The sequence below is a fragment of the Rhinolophus sinicus genome, chromosome 16 (genome assembly GCF_057876585.1).
Source record: "Rhinolophus sinicus isolate RSI-liver-muscle chromosome 16, RSI-T2T, whole genome shotgun sequence".
NCBI lineage: Eukaryota > Metazoa > Chordata > Mammalia > Chiroptera > Rhinolophidae > Rhinolophus > Rhinolophus sinicus.
This window is the reverse complement of record NC_142516.1, coordinates 29486838-29503657: the sequence shown is the minus strand read 5'-3', so window position 1 is coordinate 29503657 and position 16820 is coordinate 29486838. Positions and strand designations below refer to the sequence as shown.

At 52.7% G+C, this 16820-nt stretch overlaps 1 protein-coding gene across 1 annotated transcript; it reads left to right on the top strand.

Moving 5' to 3' along the window:
* The first annotated feature begins 6523 nt into the window (after nt 1-6523).
* Nucleotides 6524-9943, top strand: FOXE1 (forkhead box E1). Its single transcript, XM_088792726.1, has one exon. The coding sequence runs from the start codon at nt 7202-7204 to the stop codon at nt 8318-8320; it is 1119 nt and encodes a 372-aa protein (XP_088648852.1). The 5' UTR covers nt 6524-7201; the 3' UTR covers nt 8321-9943.
* Nucleotides 9944-16820: the final 6877 nt, after the last annotated feature.

Genomic DNA, 16820 nt, shown 5'->3' with positions numbered 1-16820 from the left:
ACCCCCCATGCCCAGTTAGTGACAGGCCTGAGACTTGCCCCCAGGTCTCCTGATATGTTAGTGTATTTAATGTATGTGAAGTGCTTAAAACAGTGTCTGTACATAGAAGAGTTTTGTATGTGTTTGCAGTTAATTTTAGTAACCATCACAACTCTCTTATGGCAACAGTATTATCCCCATTTTATAGATTGAAAAGTTGAGGATCAGAGTGGGCAAGTGCCCAAAAGTCATACAGCTAGGAAGAGGCAGAGAAAGAAACTGACCCAGGACTAGGTGACTTTAAGTAACTGGTTCTCAAGGCCACATTGTGCCTTGTGCCAAGCCCTATGCTGGTGACCCAAATGCATGAAGCCACAGTTCCTGCCATTGAAGAACTCCCAGAGAACAGATAGTCACGTAACCAAATCATTATACCACAAAATGTGTGACAAGTGCCAAAATCCAAACACGCTGGGGCATGCTCACAGAGGGAGTGTTTGACCTACTGAGGTAGATCAGGGAGGACCTCCCAGAAGAGGAGACATTTGAGCTGAGGTGGGGAAGGAGCCACCTTTTTCCAGGTTGGGGTTATGAACTTATGCAAGAGAACTAGAGAACACTTGGTGGGGAATTCTGTGAAGCTGGGGACAGGGAAGACTAAGGGTAGGAGGAGGGGTGGGACAAGGCTACATTGCATAGGGAGGACACTGAACTGCCAGGCCAAGGAAAGTGCACTTGATCTTGCCTTGGATGGAGGGGATTCACTGAGGGCCTTTGAGTAGCCACATGGCCCAGTTTGTGGCTACCCAGTTTGAGTAGCCACGTGGCCCAGACAGACAATGGGAGCACCCTGCTGGGAGGACCGTTTGCAGCCGTAGACTTTCCCAGAAGGCCAACACAATGTAACCCCGAGTCACCTCTCCCTGGGCCAGGCTCAGCAGAGCGCCCAGAGGTGTTTGGGCAGAAAGGCTGAGGATCACGACGCCCACTTGCTCCAGCGTCCTCTTGGGTGGGCATCGGTCTGTCCCAGCCTTGCCACTGTCCACACCAGCCTCCGAGAAGGTGGGCCTCGGCTGGAGTGTGCAGCCTGCTGCCTTCCCACCAGCGGGCTCTCTCTGGGAGTGACTCTGGGGAGACAAGCCCAGAAAGGGAGGACATGTGCAGGCTTATTCATACACAGAGGTGAAAAGACTGATGGTTGATGGTGAGACCCAGACACACACACACACACACACACACACACTCAGGACTCCAGAAAAAGAGACCCCAAAAGGCCCAAAGGAAAGGGGCCAAAGAAGAGATGAGCCACCCTACCTCGCTTCTGGGGTACAAATGTCTTCCAGCTCCTGGCACCATGGGCTCTTAGCAAACCTGCCAGCCTGGCTGGGGTCGGTCATCAGGGGAACTGCCTGAGCCACGTGCCAAGCTCTAACCGACCCCATCCCCATCCTGGCCCCCAGCCTGGGAGCCTGGACTGAACTTCAGGGCCAGCTGCCCAGATGGCTGCAGTGCCAGTCAGAGGAGGCATCCGGATCTGAATCAGAGGCCTGGGCTCCACACCAACGTTGGCCTGGAGAGAGGGGACAAGTCACTGTCTTCCTCTACCTCAGGTGGTTGAACTAGAACCCCGTCTAGTGCATTTCCCCTTTTAGGGACAAAGGGGAGTAATTCATTGGTCCTTTTGAGATTGTCTTGCAAACCATGAACTCTATCGCTCCACAATCTTCCGTGCAAATTCCGGGCTTCTGGGAGTCCCAAAGCTGTGTAGAGCTTGGAAAATCCAAGAAACCCTAACGCCCCCGACTATCTCAGAGAGCTGCCCCTGACTGAGCCCTGACTACCCCTGACTGTTTCAGAGTCTAACCAACATGAGCCTGCTGGCTGGGCTGGGAATACCTGGGCTCCCACACTCTCCACCACCTCCGCCCGGGGTCACGACTTTCCTAGGAGTGTCCACCGCCACCTCCGAGTTCTCTCGCGCCTAGTGGCCGGCTTGAGTCTGAGCCGAAGAAGGTCGTGCCTTACGCTCCTGGGTCCCCAGCTCTGGAACGCACGCTGAACGAAGGAGAAAGCTAACCTCAGGGCGGAGGAGGGCGGGGGGAGGGCAAGGCGAAGGCACCGGTTCAGGCCCGGCTCTGTCCCTGATTCGCTGTGCGCGGGACAAGTCCGCGCCCTCTCAGAGCCCTCTTGCCCTTTTCACCACCGCCGCGGAGCTCCTGGAGGTTCGCGGCGGCTCCTGAGCTCCCCGCTCTCCGCTCTGGGGACTTGCTGGGCTCTGGAGAAGGGATTGGGAGCAGAAAATAACGCTAGGTGCTTCCACGAAGTGAGCCGGGAGGCAGGTGGCAGGAAAGAGAAGGCTCCCCTCTTTGGGCCCCAGTTCCTCCGTCCAATCTCAAGAGTGATGATAATTCTCTGTTCAGTGTTTAAGTGAACCAATGGCAAGAAAGCGCTCAAAGCCGAGTTGCCCCAACGTAGCTCCCGGGATCCCAGCTCCGCGCTGGGAGCAGAAAGAGGCCACACCCGCGCGGGCCTTTAAGACTGGACCCTCTCCTCCCCCACTAGGCCGCATAAAACATTTTACTTTAATCAACAGCTACTTCTTCCAGGGTGGGTATCTCATCTCCACCCATGTGTGGGACCGACTTCAATTTTCCCCAGCAGCTTGTCTGTTTTCCACGTCCAAGTTTCGCCCTGAAAACAATTTAAAAGACGAAGAAACCAATCATGGGTGGGCGATGCGCCCACTCCAACCTCGCGACTCCCTTGAAGAGGGAGGACAGGTTGGAGATCTCCCACTTAACAGATGGGGAAACTGAGGCCTAAGAAGGGCAGCGGATGGATCAAGGCTGCTAGACCAATAATGAGCTAGCCAGAATCGGAGCCCTCACTCGGCGGTGATGCTGCAATCACTGGCAGTGCTGTGACACGGGATCCCCTTTGTGGCAGGATATTGCTCTGATGCTCTCTTAGGCCATACAGCCACTGACCTTGACTGACTGTCCCAGAGTAACTCAGTCACTGTGCTGCCGCTATACCAAGATTCTTGGATCTGAACTGCAAGCTGGAGTTTCCGTTGTCACTCAGTAAGGAGAGTGACATAAGCCAGGCCATTAAAGCCACTAACTAGGCTTTGAGAACTCAGGCAAAGATAGAGAGGCCGTCAGAGCCAGGAGGTAAGGAGCCCGAAGACCCGAGTTTCCCTTTCTCCGCAGAACCTCCTCTGCAAGACTTTAAGCCAGTCCCTTGGTAGTCTGGGCCTAGTTTCCTTCCAGTTCTAATTCCCAAGGTTTTCTTAAGGAGAAGAGCTAGCTGGTTACCTCTACATGAAGGGGCATCTGGGCCAAGGGATAGCGAGGAATTTTCCATGACTTGAATCACCTCCTTTATATTTACAAACTCTCCCAGGGCACTTCAAATCTCAGGAAAGATGTTAACAGGGAAAAAGCTGCCCGTGTCACCTATAGATCACCAGCACTCCTCCCCTTCCCTCCCCCGCAAATGCACAAAAAATAACCTGCGGGGGGGGGGGGGGCAATGTTTTTGCAAAGGGTTCTGGGGATACACTCAGGGCTGAAGACTGGCGAAAACTGGATGGAAATCATCCAGCACCCGCCCACATCAATGCTAACCCACCCCTGCTGGACTAGGAGATTGATTTCCAAGGGGCTGGAACCAACCCAATAGCTTTCAAATGGTTCTCAATTGCATCTGTTACCCCTACAAACGTTAAGGAGCAAGACCCCAGAGGGGAAGGAAGACTTGACCAGAGAAAAGCAAGAAAATGCCGAGGCACCAAAGGGATTTTTGTGTAGTTTTGATCAAACCGGATGATGTGTCCCAGTTCACTCATCAAATCGTTTCATTCAAATTTTACATCGTGGATTCATAGAATCTTCAAAGTACCGAATTTTGAAATGTATTATTAGAATAAAACATTTATGCACTAGAATCTTTAGGATCCTTTGTTCATGAAAGTCTTAGAACCTTAGAAATTCTAATCTCAGGAGGCTAACTCTTGGTCTGGTGCCCAGCTGCTCGTTAGCAGCAAAGATTGAGGAAGAGGAACCAGAATTCCAAAAGAATGGGTCCACAGACAAGAAACATTGAGGATTAAGAAATTCTGAGAGATGGAGGCTTCTAACCATAGTCACTGGAGTTTAAAAGTAGAGAATCATAAAGTCATGGAACTGAATCAGTCATGACCCATCAAAGTCACGGGTCATGAATATTATAAGACTTGTTAGAATTCGATTATTTCAGTTACAGAATGGTAGATTCAATACTAAGATTTGGGGATTAAGGAAGAAGAGAGTTGTGGATTTATAGGGCCCAAATATTCCAATCAGACATTCTAGACAGATATTCAAATTAAGTAATATACCAGGGGTGCCAAAAAATGTATACACATGATTTGTACTCATCTTTTGTTATTGGTATACATTATTACAATTTTAATACAGTTTTTTTCCTTTCTTAAAATTTGTATACAGTTTTTGGCACCCTCTGTATATCTTAGAGCTGCAAAAATTTCTAAAAACTTGAGAAGCTGCAGCTCCCAGTAGTGGCATCATATTTTCAGGCACAAAAATCTTAGTCCCAGCATCTTAAAAAGTGAGGAATACGCTTTTATACTTTGACCAGAAGCTTAAAGTAACAGGAATTTGTCACAGTTAAAGAATTTATACTTCTGATCATGGAATCTTAGAATTACAGAATCACATTCTTTGATTTATGGAATCACGTTAGGATACGTGGTCCAAAATTTAAAATTTGGAACTCTTAACTTAGTATCTTGGAAACACAGAGAACCACAAAATCAAGTATCAAAAGATTGCTATGATATCATCTGGCTAAAACAAAAAATCTTTTCAACTTTTTGTTCCCCTTTGGAGAAACATAACTAGATGTAACCTGGATTTTCGCATCTTCGTTACTTTGAAAGGACACTGGAAGTTTTGTTGGGCGAGTGCAAAGCCCTGCTCCATTCGTTGTAGCACGCATCCGCTGAGGAAGGTCTTCAGACAAACCGTTCAATCGCTTCCACACCCGGGTCGGCGGATCGAGGATCTGAGCTCTTTGCCTCTTTTTTCCGAAGGCAATTGCCCAATGCTTGACGGAGCTGAGCCTGCCCCCAGCTCATCGCCAAGAAGGACGCGACTAAAATCCCCCAAGGCCGTAGGGCCCGCGTTCCCGCGGCTCTTTCCGCTCCATCCCGCCCTGCACCAGCAGCCCCGCAGAAAGCTGTGTCCCGGCTGGAGCTTCCGCAGTCCGTACCAAGGCCTGGAATCCTAAAGGTAGAAAGGGGCCTCCGAGATCCGCACATGCCCTCCCGCCCCCAATTCACAGAACAGAAAACTGAGGTCCTGCGACGCGGAAGGTCCCCCCGTGAAAGGCCACAAAGCGAACCCAGGCCGGCGGGGCTGTCGCCGCAGGCAGTCTCGGGTTTCCCGCCTTCGGGGGCCTGGTAGGAAACAAACTCAGAAACCGGACACCCGCGAAGCAAACGGGTCCCGTCTGCCCGCCCCTTCCCCGGGAGACGCGCCCACTCGAAGCACCCCCCACCCCCACCCCCGCTCTGCCATCATCTCTCGCAGCCCTCACTACCTGCTGCGGGAAGAGGCAGTTCGGCTGTACCTGGGATCTTGGGAGCCACTTGGAGCCTCCCTGACCCGGGCAAACAGGAGGAGGAGGTGACCACGAGTGGGCCGAAGCCTAGCCTTCGTCCTCTTTAAGCTGTGCACCCCTCTCCATCAAACATACAAAGAGGGAGGGGTCCCAAGTCATCCAAAGACCGATGATTGCAGCTGGGGGCGGCCTTTCCCTAAATATCGTCAACTGTAGGACTCTAGAGATGCAAACTCTCCGTACAGTCGAGGAACCGGACCCAAAGAGGGAAAGTGGCTGTCTCCAGCACCAAGCCAGGAAGCGCAGTCTAAACAGACTCAGGTGTAAGGCTCCGCTATGCGGCGAAGTCTCGCTGCGGCAAGTCAGCTTCCCTATCGGACCAAGGAATCCTCGTCTGAAAGATGCGGGACTGGATGGGGAATGGGCAGGCCAGCCTTGACTGGGGTTTGCAAATCACCTTGGGAACCAGTCACCTGGCAAGTCTTTTCCCCTCCCTGTCCCCCACCCCACAAGCACCAAGCGTTCCATCGGCCAGGTCTCACCTTCTCCGGACAAAAAGTGAAGCAAGCGCTTCCTTTCGCCTGCGGGGTCCAGCCCTCTACAGAGGTTGGGAAAGTCCGGAAGCGCTGGGTTCGGGCGCCAAAGTCTCCTGAGACACAGTCCCTGGCCTCTCCCGGCCTCAGTCTCCCCGTCGGTGCGCAGAGGAGGCCGGCCCGGGGGATCTCCAAGCACCCTCCCCGCTCTGACGTTGTGGGACTCCCGCCCGCCGCCACAGCTGCTCCTACCTGGGGAGGTGCGTTGGGGCCCAGGGGGCGGGCAGTTGGGGGGCGGGCGGGGAACCGGCGCCGCCCCAAGCTTGCTGGCGCCTTTAAGGAGGAGAAGCGGGCGGAGGGAGGAGCCGGTCCGGGTATGTGCAGGGGAGCGCCTCGCCAGCGGTCTCGGTGGTGGAAGCCAACGCTGCAGAGAGGGAGTCGCCGGCCGCCCCGCCTGGCCCGCGCTGCGACCTAGCGGCCGGCGTCTCGCCTCCTTGCCCTCCGTGCCATCCGCAGCCAGGGCCGCGGGGGCGCAACTTAGGCGGCCCCTCCAGAGTGCCCACGTCGTCAATAACTGCTCTCTCTTCTGGCCTTCGGGCCCGCAACCTCCTCTGCACGCACGACTTCGACGGTTATACTCAGATCAGCGTAAAGCCCAGACCAGCTGCAGGTGCCTCAGTCCCAGGACCTCTTCCGGATCCCTTGACCGCCTGGCACCAGCGCGCAGAGGACCCTTCAGCACACGACGGGGCTTAGTCCCGGTCCCAACGCCACTGCCCGCGCCTGGCCTCGAGCTCCAGAACACGAGCAGAGCCGTCGGTGGGCGGGACACTCCTTAGCCTCTGTTTCCAGTGAGCCAGCCCGGAAACGACGGGCGCCAAGTCTGCAGCGCGCTCCCGCCGGGGAAGCTGTGCTCCTGGTGCCAGCCCGCGAGGATCCCCCGAGCTCTCCGCAGAGGGGCCCAGCGTCCGTTCCCGTGATTCTGTGTGCCAGGCCCCGCAGCTCTCGGACTCGCCCCGGATCCTCGACAGCAGCGGGCGGCGGGGACGCGGGTCGGCTGCACCATGACGGCCGAGAGCGGGCCGCCGCCGCCGCCACCGCAGCCAGAGGCACTGGCCGCAGTGAAGGAGGAGCGAGGTGAGGTAGGGGCCGGGGTCCCCGCGGAGGCTGCGGGCCGCGGCGCGGGCGGTCGGCGGAGGAAGCGCCCCCTGCAGCGCGGGAAGCCGCCCTACAGCTACATTGCGCTCATCGCCATGGCCATCGCGCACGCGCCAGAGCGCCGCCTCACGCTAGGCGGCATCTACAAGTTCATCACCGAGCGTTTCCCCTTCTACCGCGACAACCCCAAAAAGTGGCAGAACAGCATCCGCCACAACCTCACACTCAACGACTGCTTCCTCAAGATCCCGCGGGAGGCCGGCCGCCCGGGCAAGGGCAACTACTGGGCGCTCGATCCCAATGCCGAGGACATGTTCGAGAGCGGAAGCTTCCTGCGCCGCCGCAAGCGCTTCAAGCGCTCGGACCTTTCCACTTACCCGGCCTACATGCACGACGCCGCCGCCGCTGCTGCTGCCGCCGCCGCCGCCGCCGCTGCCGCCATCTTCCCGGGCACGGTGCCCTCTGCGCGCCCGCCTTACCCGGGCGCCGTCTATGCAGGCTATGCTCCGCCGTCGCTCGCCGCGCCGCCCCCGGTCTACTACCCCGCTGCGTCGCCAGGCCCGTGTCGGGTCTTTGGCCTGCTGCCTGAGCGACCGCTCACCCCGGAACTAGGCCCTGCCCCGTCGGGGCCCGCGGGTTCCTGCGCGTTTGCTTCGGCCGGCGTCTCTGCCACTACCACCGGCTACCAGCCCGCCGGATGCGCGGGGGCCCGACCTGCCAACCCTTCCGCCTATGCGGCTGCCTACGCGGGCCCCGACGGCGCATACCCTCAAGGGGCCAGCAGCGCCCTCTTCGCGGCGGCGGGCCGCTTGGCTGGGCCTGCCTCGCCCCCCACGGGTGGCAGCGGCGGCGGTGTGGAGACGGCCGTGGACTTCTATGGGCGCACGTCGCCAGGCCAGTTCGGAGCCCTGGGGCCTTGCTACAATCCTGGTGGGCAGCTCGGAGGGGGCACTGCAGGTGCCTACCATGCTCGCCATGCGGCCGCTTATCCTGGCGCGGTGGATCGGTTCGTGTCTGCCATGTGAGCCGAGCATATGGTCGAAAATTCATACATGCCTCGCCTGTTTACACGAACATAGTATCCCTGAGACCTGAAGACAGAACTGGAGAGAGGACTGACTTGAAAGCCACATAGAAGGGACCATGAGCGGGCAGGAGAGGCGCAGCCTCCTGTTTCACCGGGTACACACACCCGGTTCGCTTTGTACATGGGAGGAAATGGGGTGAGGCTGCTGCTGCCCACGGATTGGGGCAAAGGACCCTCAACGAGGGGAAGCTCCAAAGAACATGCGTTTCTGACATTCTACCTGAGAGGGTCCTAGGCGATAAAGGAGGATCCGAATTGTGGGGAATCACATGACTTCACTCTTCACGGAACTGCATGAAACTGGGTCCTTTTTTACACGGTTCAGCCTTCCTGTGCCTTTGACTAAGTTACTACAATAAAAGGCTCCAATAGCGCCTTCTTTCTTAAGGTGAGGAAGACAAGTTTGCAAAAGAAGTAGTTTCTTGTTGTTTTCTTTTGTTTTTTGATGGGAGAAATCTCTGCTTCTCTTGACCTGGGGCTGTTTTCCCTGCCTCTGAGAATGCAGACCCGGCTCTGAGTCTGGACTGTGAATCAGCTCCATAGTGTGACCCAGTCCTATCACCCATAATCCTAGATTCCGCATCTGTTGTACAAGAGGGCTGCAGGATTAGAACCCCCGTCCCCATATGTTCTTTAAGGGCCCCATCTTCGTGGATGCTGCCCTGTATATTTGGCAGAATCCGTGGGCCATCCAGGGCCTAACTCTATTCCAGGGAACCGGGACAGAGCTCATGGCAAGCTTCTAATCTGAAGCCTCTGCGTTAGCTCCAGGCACCGATTCTATTACAATTTCTTGAATCTTTTGAGCATGATGTGCTCATCACTTGGCAGCTGTTTCAACTGGGTCCTAAATGTAGTTGCCAATGAGGTAGGTAGAAACACATTTGTCCATTATCCGCTCTTCACCACTGGGTTTAAAGAGATGACAGGACTCAGGGGAGTCCATTGATGACAGCGTTCAGTTTATCCGGCTGGCTCTTCCTACCTCAGCAGCCTCCCCATGCAAAAAGGAAAGTGAAAAATAAATTGGAGTAGTCAGTGAAGTAAGCTTTAAAAAGAAACTGGATTTTTAACTGTTTTGTATCCGTTTGTTTTAAGCAGAAAGTTGACCAAAATCAGAAAATCCAACCACTTTCCCACCTTTCTCTTTAGAAATCTTGTAAGTTTTGATTCTGAAGTGAAAATTTCCAGCATTAAATATTTCGGAGTCTCAGTGTGCCGCTTTCAGATAAACCTGAGTGTTCAGGTGAACTGTTTTTAATAAATATCTTTGACTGATTGTGTTCTGGCAAAAGAAACCCAACCTCTTTCTGCATAGTTAACTTGCTAGGGAAGGGTTGGGGGTGTGTGAGAAAGAAGACTAAAAACCATTGGTATTTTTAATTTTTAATTTTGGGGATTGTGCTGTCCAGTTCACAGACATGTGAATGTGATTCAGTCCAGGCGGGTATTTGTCTAAATCAGCTGTCCAATAGAAATGTAATACAAGCTACATGTTAATTAAGTTTTTCTAGTAGCCACATTAAAATAAAAAGGAAAGTGAGACTAATAATACATTGTGTTTAACCCAATATATATCCAAACTATTATTTCAACATATAATCAATATAAAAATTGAGATACTTTACTTTTTTCCTACTAAGTCTCCCAAATCTGAAGTGTATTTTACACTTACAGCTCATCTAAATTTGGACTAGCCACATACCACACACATAGCCGTGTGTGGCTGTATTGGACAGTACAAGTCTAGATGCCGGTCCTTCCTGACTTTGGTAAATGACCACTGGAGGCAGAAGACAGCTGGGGCACTGACCCTGCTGCCAGGGGGTTCAAATTCGAATCCCAGCTTGGTGACCTTGGAAAAGTCTAGGTATTCGGTGTCATCTCCATATGGATCGGTACAGGTATGAAATTCAAAGGATCTCCATGCACAGTTACACAGTATGGCTTTTCGAGGCAGAAGCCACCATCCCTTTGACTAGTTGGCAGTAGCCGGAAATTGAGAGCCCTCCACCCATGGGTTTGTCCTTGGCTGGCAAGAGCCCAGCCAGGGGATTTGGGCTGGAGGATGATATATGTGTCTGGTCGGTACAGCAGTGTACACTTCAGTTTTTTTAAATTACCAAGTCCAGTGCTTTGATAATGCCATTCACCTCCGCTAGTGTCCCCATTTGTGAATGGGAATGTGTGACCCCCTACCTCACAGAGACCTCCTGGAGTGAAAAGACAAGAGAGGTGAAAAACACTTTGTAAACTGTAAAGCTCTGGGCACAGGAAGGAGGAAAGGCTTTGAAATAAAAAAGCACCGCCTTATTCCGAAGCCTTCTGAAGTATCTCGATAAAGCCCCAGGAAGAAGAAAGATAGGGTGGGAAAGTATATGCGTCTTCGTTCCTCACGCTCCCTGTGCACGAGGACGACAGGTGAGATTATGCCAAAAGCGGAGGTCTGTGCCGGGAGCGAGAGGACACGGCAAAGAGGGGGCTTGGTGTGTACAGGGGGAGCGGAGAGAGACTAGGAGAGCCGCGAGGGTTGGGACCAAGGTGTTGAAGCCAGGGCGTCAGCCCTTGGCCTCCCTCAGGCCAGCGACACCCAAAGCTCTTGCCACCTTGGCCTGGCCAGAACGGACCTTGCGCAGGCGGGCGAGCGCGGCTCCGGCTTCAGCCACGGCCGACGTCTGGGACAGACCCTCCAGTCGGCGTGACTAAGATCTTGAGAACATTCCAACTCCAAGAATCCCCAAACCGCGGCACAGGACCTCCCCGTTCCCCATCTGGGGCCTCAGAGACGGGAGGTGGGTTTCTCTGTATTTTTTTCTTCCTATTATGAAACCAGGAAAATCGTTTGCCCCTCTCTGGGCCCTGCACCCCAGCGTCGTGTGCAGGCGCCCCCCGGGCTGTGGATAATGAGATGCGTTCTTCCCTAATTGCCCAAGGCTCGTTAGAATTCGCCCCAGAGCTGTAACATTTATTTTCGTTCAAATTAACCTTGCTTGCAATTAAGCTTAGGAAACCAGCAACAAAAGCACAATTGGCCTGAAGTCATTTACTACGAAACGGATTAGGGCACCTTCTTCCCCAATTGAAGGGGAAAGATTCTTGTCCCGACAGCAGAGGCGACGGGGAGCAGGAAGCTGCTGGGTGGTGGGTGGTGATGAAGACGTTGGCGCTCCTCTTAATCTCGGTTATTCTGTGCCCGGAAGAGTAAGGGTAACTTTGTTGAAATGAATTCCGGCGATTTGAACCAAACCGGTGAAATGAAGCTGCTGTATGTAGTTAGTTTACCCAGTACATTCATAAACATAATCTCATTTACTAAGAACCTTGTGAGAATTTTCTTTCATTAAAATTAATTTTCTTCTTATTACGAAATTGGCATATGTTCATTATTAAAAACATACACGTTAGAAAGAAAAAAAGTCAAAGGAACCCGTAGTTCGCCCAGAGAAAGCACAGCCAACACTTCAGTGATTACTTTTTCTGGTTTTTGTTTTTGTTTTTCCTATTAGAAGGCCTGAGTCTGAACTTCGTCACTGAAATGCTGTGCGATCTTCCCGCACTGGGTAGGCCTCAGTTTCACCATCTACAAAACGAGGTGGCAGGTTCCCTTTCACGTTCACATTCTATTACTCTTCCAGGTCATTTGAATCCAGGATGCACTTCTCCAAGGACCAGGAGAGACACCCTCCCAGCTGTTTTACACAAGAGACTGAAGCCCCCCCGCCCCCCAGGCCTTGCAACTCAGTGTGGGCCATCAACCAGGTCCATGGGCATCCCTGCATTTCTGGCTAGAAATGCAGAATCTCAGGCCCCATCTCCAACCTACTGGACCAGAACCTGCATTTCAGCAAGACCCTCAGCTGACTCATATGCTTTGGGTAAAGAGGCAGAATTTTAGGGGAAAATGTAGTATGTTGTTGAGATCAGAGACCCCAGAACAACTTCCAGGAGCTTCCTGTTTCTGCCCAAGGACACCAAACAGCGATACACTGCTACCTTACGGCTCTGACTGCAGAGGTGAGAGAGGGCTAAGAGCAAGGTGTACCTTCTGAGTCTTGCAATCCTAGTCTGCAGTGTGCATCTCACACTGAGATGTCCCCAGCCTTACAGTGTCTGTGACAATAACATTCAATGAGAGTGTATCTGAAAGCATCTTGAAAGCTGGGGTGCCAGTTAGAGCCAGGGCAGGAACCCAGCTTCCTGACTCCTAGCTGAGGCACTTTGGGGACCTTGGGTTCTGATCTCTGTATCTTTCCTAAGCGGCGGTCATTTGCCCAAGCATGGAATAAACTTGGCCTCTGATCCCTCAGCTCCAGCCCCAAGTCTGGGGTAGTTGGGGATTTAGAAAAAAAATAAAATTCTCTTCTCAAGACAAAATAGCCAGCTGGAAGGGGCCCCATCTCTGAGTCCGTCTGGACTGAGGGATCCTCTACTAGAGCATTTTAAGGGCCCCTTGGACAGCTCAAGATCCTGGGCACCCTAATGAATCCTCCCCTGCACACACCTTTCTGGAGAACTTGGTTTCTGTGCTCATTCTGTTGCTGAGAAGTGCTGACTCCTGGGTGGGGGTTGGCATGACAAGGTAACTGGGGGGAAATGTCCCTGATGAAAAGCAGTTCCAACAGAGGGCATGTACCATGAAGAATGGTGCCGGAGCCCAGACTGGGGAAGCATTCTTTCCAGGATCACATAGCAACTCACTGGGAGAACCAGGACTCTCATCTCAGTGCTCATGAGTTCTCAATACTAGGAATAAATGGGACAACTGTGAATGTGTGTAGGGCTTCTCTAGAGCTAACGAAGGGACACATGACTTAGCCAAGATCTCATAGTTGTAAGTGTCCATGCCGGAATAGAACCTATGCCACCCCCAAGAGAGGTTGCATTTGATTATCATCTTAATAGAAAGCAATGTGGAAATGGAAGTAGTCACCTGTAGCAGAGTGAAGGTGGAGGTGGGGGTGGAGTGCAGTTTGGGGGACTTCCCTGTTAGGGCCTCCTCTGTATAGATGGGCAAACTGAGCCTGTGACTTGTTTAATTAATAGCTTAGAACAACCTAGAGGGAAAGGCAGTGTGGACTGGTGCTTCTCAGCCCAAACTGAGCAGTGAACTAAAGAAAAAACTGGGTAGACAGGCAGGGTGGAGTGAGGATAGGCGGTCCTTAATGAGTTTGCTGCCTGGTCTCTCCCTGTCCCCACTCTCTCTCCAGCATCTTCTCTTCCTGTCTGAGGCCAAAGCCAGCCTTTGCAGCACTCTTGGAGTGCCCCTCCCCACTCCCAGGAAAGGACGACTGCTTCCTATGGAGCTCCCCAGGCCCTTCCGCTAGCCCCACAACCTCTCTCCTGAGAGCTGAGGCTCAGATTTCCAGCTCAGCCCAGAAGGGTTAACCAGGTGCAAAATCACGTAGTCAGGGATCAAAGTCAGCCCCTCCCAGGGTGAGGAAGGGATTGGGTAGCCAGAGTCAGGGTGGATCTCAGCTTTGGTGTAGAGCCCCAGCTTCTCTCACTATCTGAGGACCTCGAACTGCTTCTCCCAGGAGTGTGGGCAGAGCAGACCCCAGCCATGGTTTTTCAGGCATGGAGGCACTCAGCAACCAGAGCTAAAGTGTAAAAACCACAGCCTCATAGAGCCCAACTCTTGCCTCTGCTCTCTGTCCCCAGCAGCCAGCCAGGGTCTCCCCAAGGGTGTTCCTGCCTCCTCCCTCCATTTTGCCCCACTGCTACATCCTGAAGCTGACTGCCAGCCTTGGGGAACAGACTCCCTGCTGTCTGCAGTAGAAACTCCAAACTCCTCCCTGGTACTCGGGACCCTCCATGATCCTATGCCAACCCTGTGCCCAGCCTCATCTCCCGTAGCTGCCCTCACTACACCCCTTGGTTCTACCCAACTTACCACTTGCTATTCCCCAGACATCCCTATGTCTTCCTGTCATCATGAATTTGCTCTATTACCTCTCCAGGAACCAACTAATCCCATCTTGCACCTCCAAGGCCACCAACCCAGTAGGAGGCTCCATCCTCTCTCTCCTGGATCACAGCACCAGCCTCCCAGCAGGGCTCCCTGCTCCCTCCACTGCTCCCCTCAGTCAGTCGTTCCCTGCACAGCAGCCAGTGTGTGATTCAGCGCAAACATCAGAGGGTCATGTCACTCTCACAGAGGTCCAGACCTCAGGGCCAGGGAGTGAGATTAGGAACATGGCATGTCTGTGGGCTGCCCTGTGGAGGGTTTCTTACATGATGAGAAAAGTATATTTGAGTCATTGAAGTTTCCCCCTACGATGTAACACTTTCCTTTTACCCTAAATTTTCATCAGAGCCTCCTACATCTAGTCAACCTTGTGTGAAGTGGGAGGTCTGTTCACATTTTTCACTGATGCTCAAGAGAAAGAACGGTGTCCTATCATGGGGCTTGGGAACAGGGGTCTTGATAGTAGAGCTGAGAGTGACAGATGGAACATGCTGAGGCCAACCATCCAGTGGGCAACTCTGGACAGAAATGAAACAATACATCCTCTTTCTGGCATATTCAAGAAGAAGGTGGCCAGACATGGTAGTTGTCTACGCCCCCATCTTCCCTCCTCTGCTCACAAGGCCCTGATTTTATCCAGGTTTCAGTTAGCCCTGTATTTTGGGGGGAACCCTCACCCCTTGGTGTACCCCTTGGCTCAATCTAAACTTGTCGAAGGTAAATGTGGTGATGATTCCATCACTCTTGCCAGTGATTATTTAAAAATGGGCGCAGGATGCTTTTCAGGGCAGTGAGATATCCAGAAAAGTTGACTGGTGGCTTCTGGGAAGCATTTCTTTGTTCTTACAAAGAGGGGAAGAGAAACAGCCTTTTTCTTCCTCTGGATGTTGTTTGCCTGTGACTCCTGGAAGTGTGGCGGCCATGTTGGACCAGAGGGTGCCAGCCTAGGAGAACAAACCAACCTGCTGAGGATGGCAGAGCAGAACGGTGGGAGGAACCTGGGTGCCTGATGCCATTACTGAGCTGCTGAAAGTACCAACCCCGCAATGATTCGTTCATTATACCTGTGGGCACCTATTGTTAGAGAAAACGAATATCCCCTAAGTTTAAGCCTCTTTTCCTTGGGCTTTCTGTTACTTGCAGCCAAATGCCTCCTAACTGGTATAGAAGGTGACCCTTATAGGGCAGGACCAAAAGGGATTCCTGGTTTATTTCCTTTGAGATTTCCTTTGTGATTCTCGTAAATGAATTGGCAGCTAAAAGGTTATCTAGTCCCACCCCTCGTTTCATAGAAGGAGAAACCAGAGACCTGGGAAGGTAACTTTCTATGGCTGCACAGTGAGCTAACCTCTTAGAGTTAACCTCCTCACAAGTGCCCTGGGAAACAGGTCTCAGCTGCATTTTTTTCAGATGGGGAAACTGAGGTCCAAGAAGCGAGGACAAGCTCAAGGTCATGTGTGACATTTGCATGGGAGGAACTCAACCCAGGTGTCACAACATACTCAGCAAAATGAATCTGAAGTCTGAGGTTATTTCCTCCTGGGATCGTAGAATCGGGAGAGTTATGTGTACGTGTTACCTGGAGCTCCAGGGAAATCCTCTCTCTTTGGGCCTCTGAGTACCGTGGATCCTCCACAAGCCCCTGACTCATCTCCATAGGGCATGTGGGCCTTAAAGATAATGTTCTGAAGTGTGTGGATTGGGCTGCTTCAGATCCTACAAAGTAGGATGGTTGGTGCCAACACTGAAGGGGACTGGCGGTGGCTTAGGACAAAGTGTACCATTGTGGGATGGTGCCTTCTGTCGCCCACCCCAGCCCTCCTAGCTTCCGCCGGCCTTGGCCCCACCAAAGCAAAAGCTGCAGGAGTAGGCCGTAGGTTACAGAACACCTGGGAGAAGCTATGGGCAGCTGGGTAATTTCCAAATTAATTGCAGGAGAAACCTAACAAAACAATCTGCAGGCTAAGCGTCCTGGGGGCTCTGGGAGCTCTGCTGTGAGACTGACAGCCTGGAATCCAGCAAGTACAATGCCTCTGACCACAGACAGGAGGGCCCTTCCTTCTCGGGGGAGGAGGGCTGACTTCCTTCCAACAGGGGCCAGTCTGGGCCTGCAGCTGCCCAATAGGAGAGCAAAACCCCAGAACTGAAACAGTCTTGCCACCCAAATCCCAAACTACAATTAACATAAACAGCTTTCCCGAAACATTACTGCAGGGTTGGCTAGCCCCGTGAGTTATATGCTCTGGCAAACACCTCGCTTCTTTGCAAGGGGCTTTCAGGTCTCATTTTGAAAATTTCCCCCTGAATTCATCCTTAGGAAACCTGGGCTGTCCCCACTGCCCTAGCAGACTACACACACATACACGAAATGAATCTGGAGTGTATGATATATTATTAATGGTCAAATCACCTTTGTTTGGTACATTCTCCGGTTTTCCAGGAGGCTGCCTACCTTCGTCAGAAAAGCACTGGT

Excerpts from the sequence above, each read along its gene's own strand:
- FOXE1 (XM_088792726.1), top strand. The coding sequence starts at position 7,202 with ATGACGGCCGAGAGCGGGCCGCCGCCGCCGCCACCGCAGCCAGAGGCA.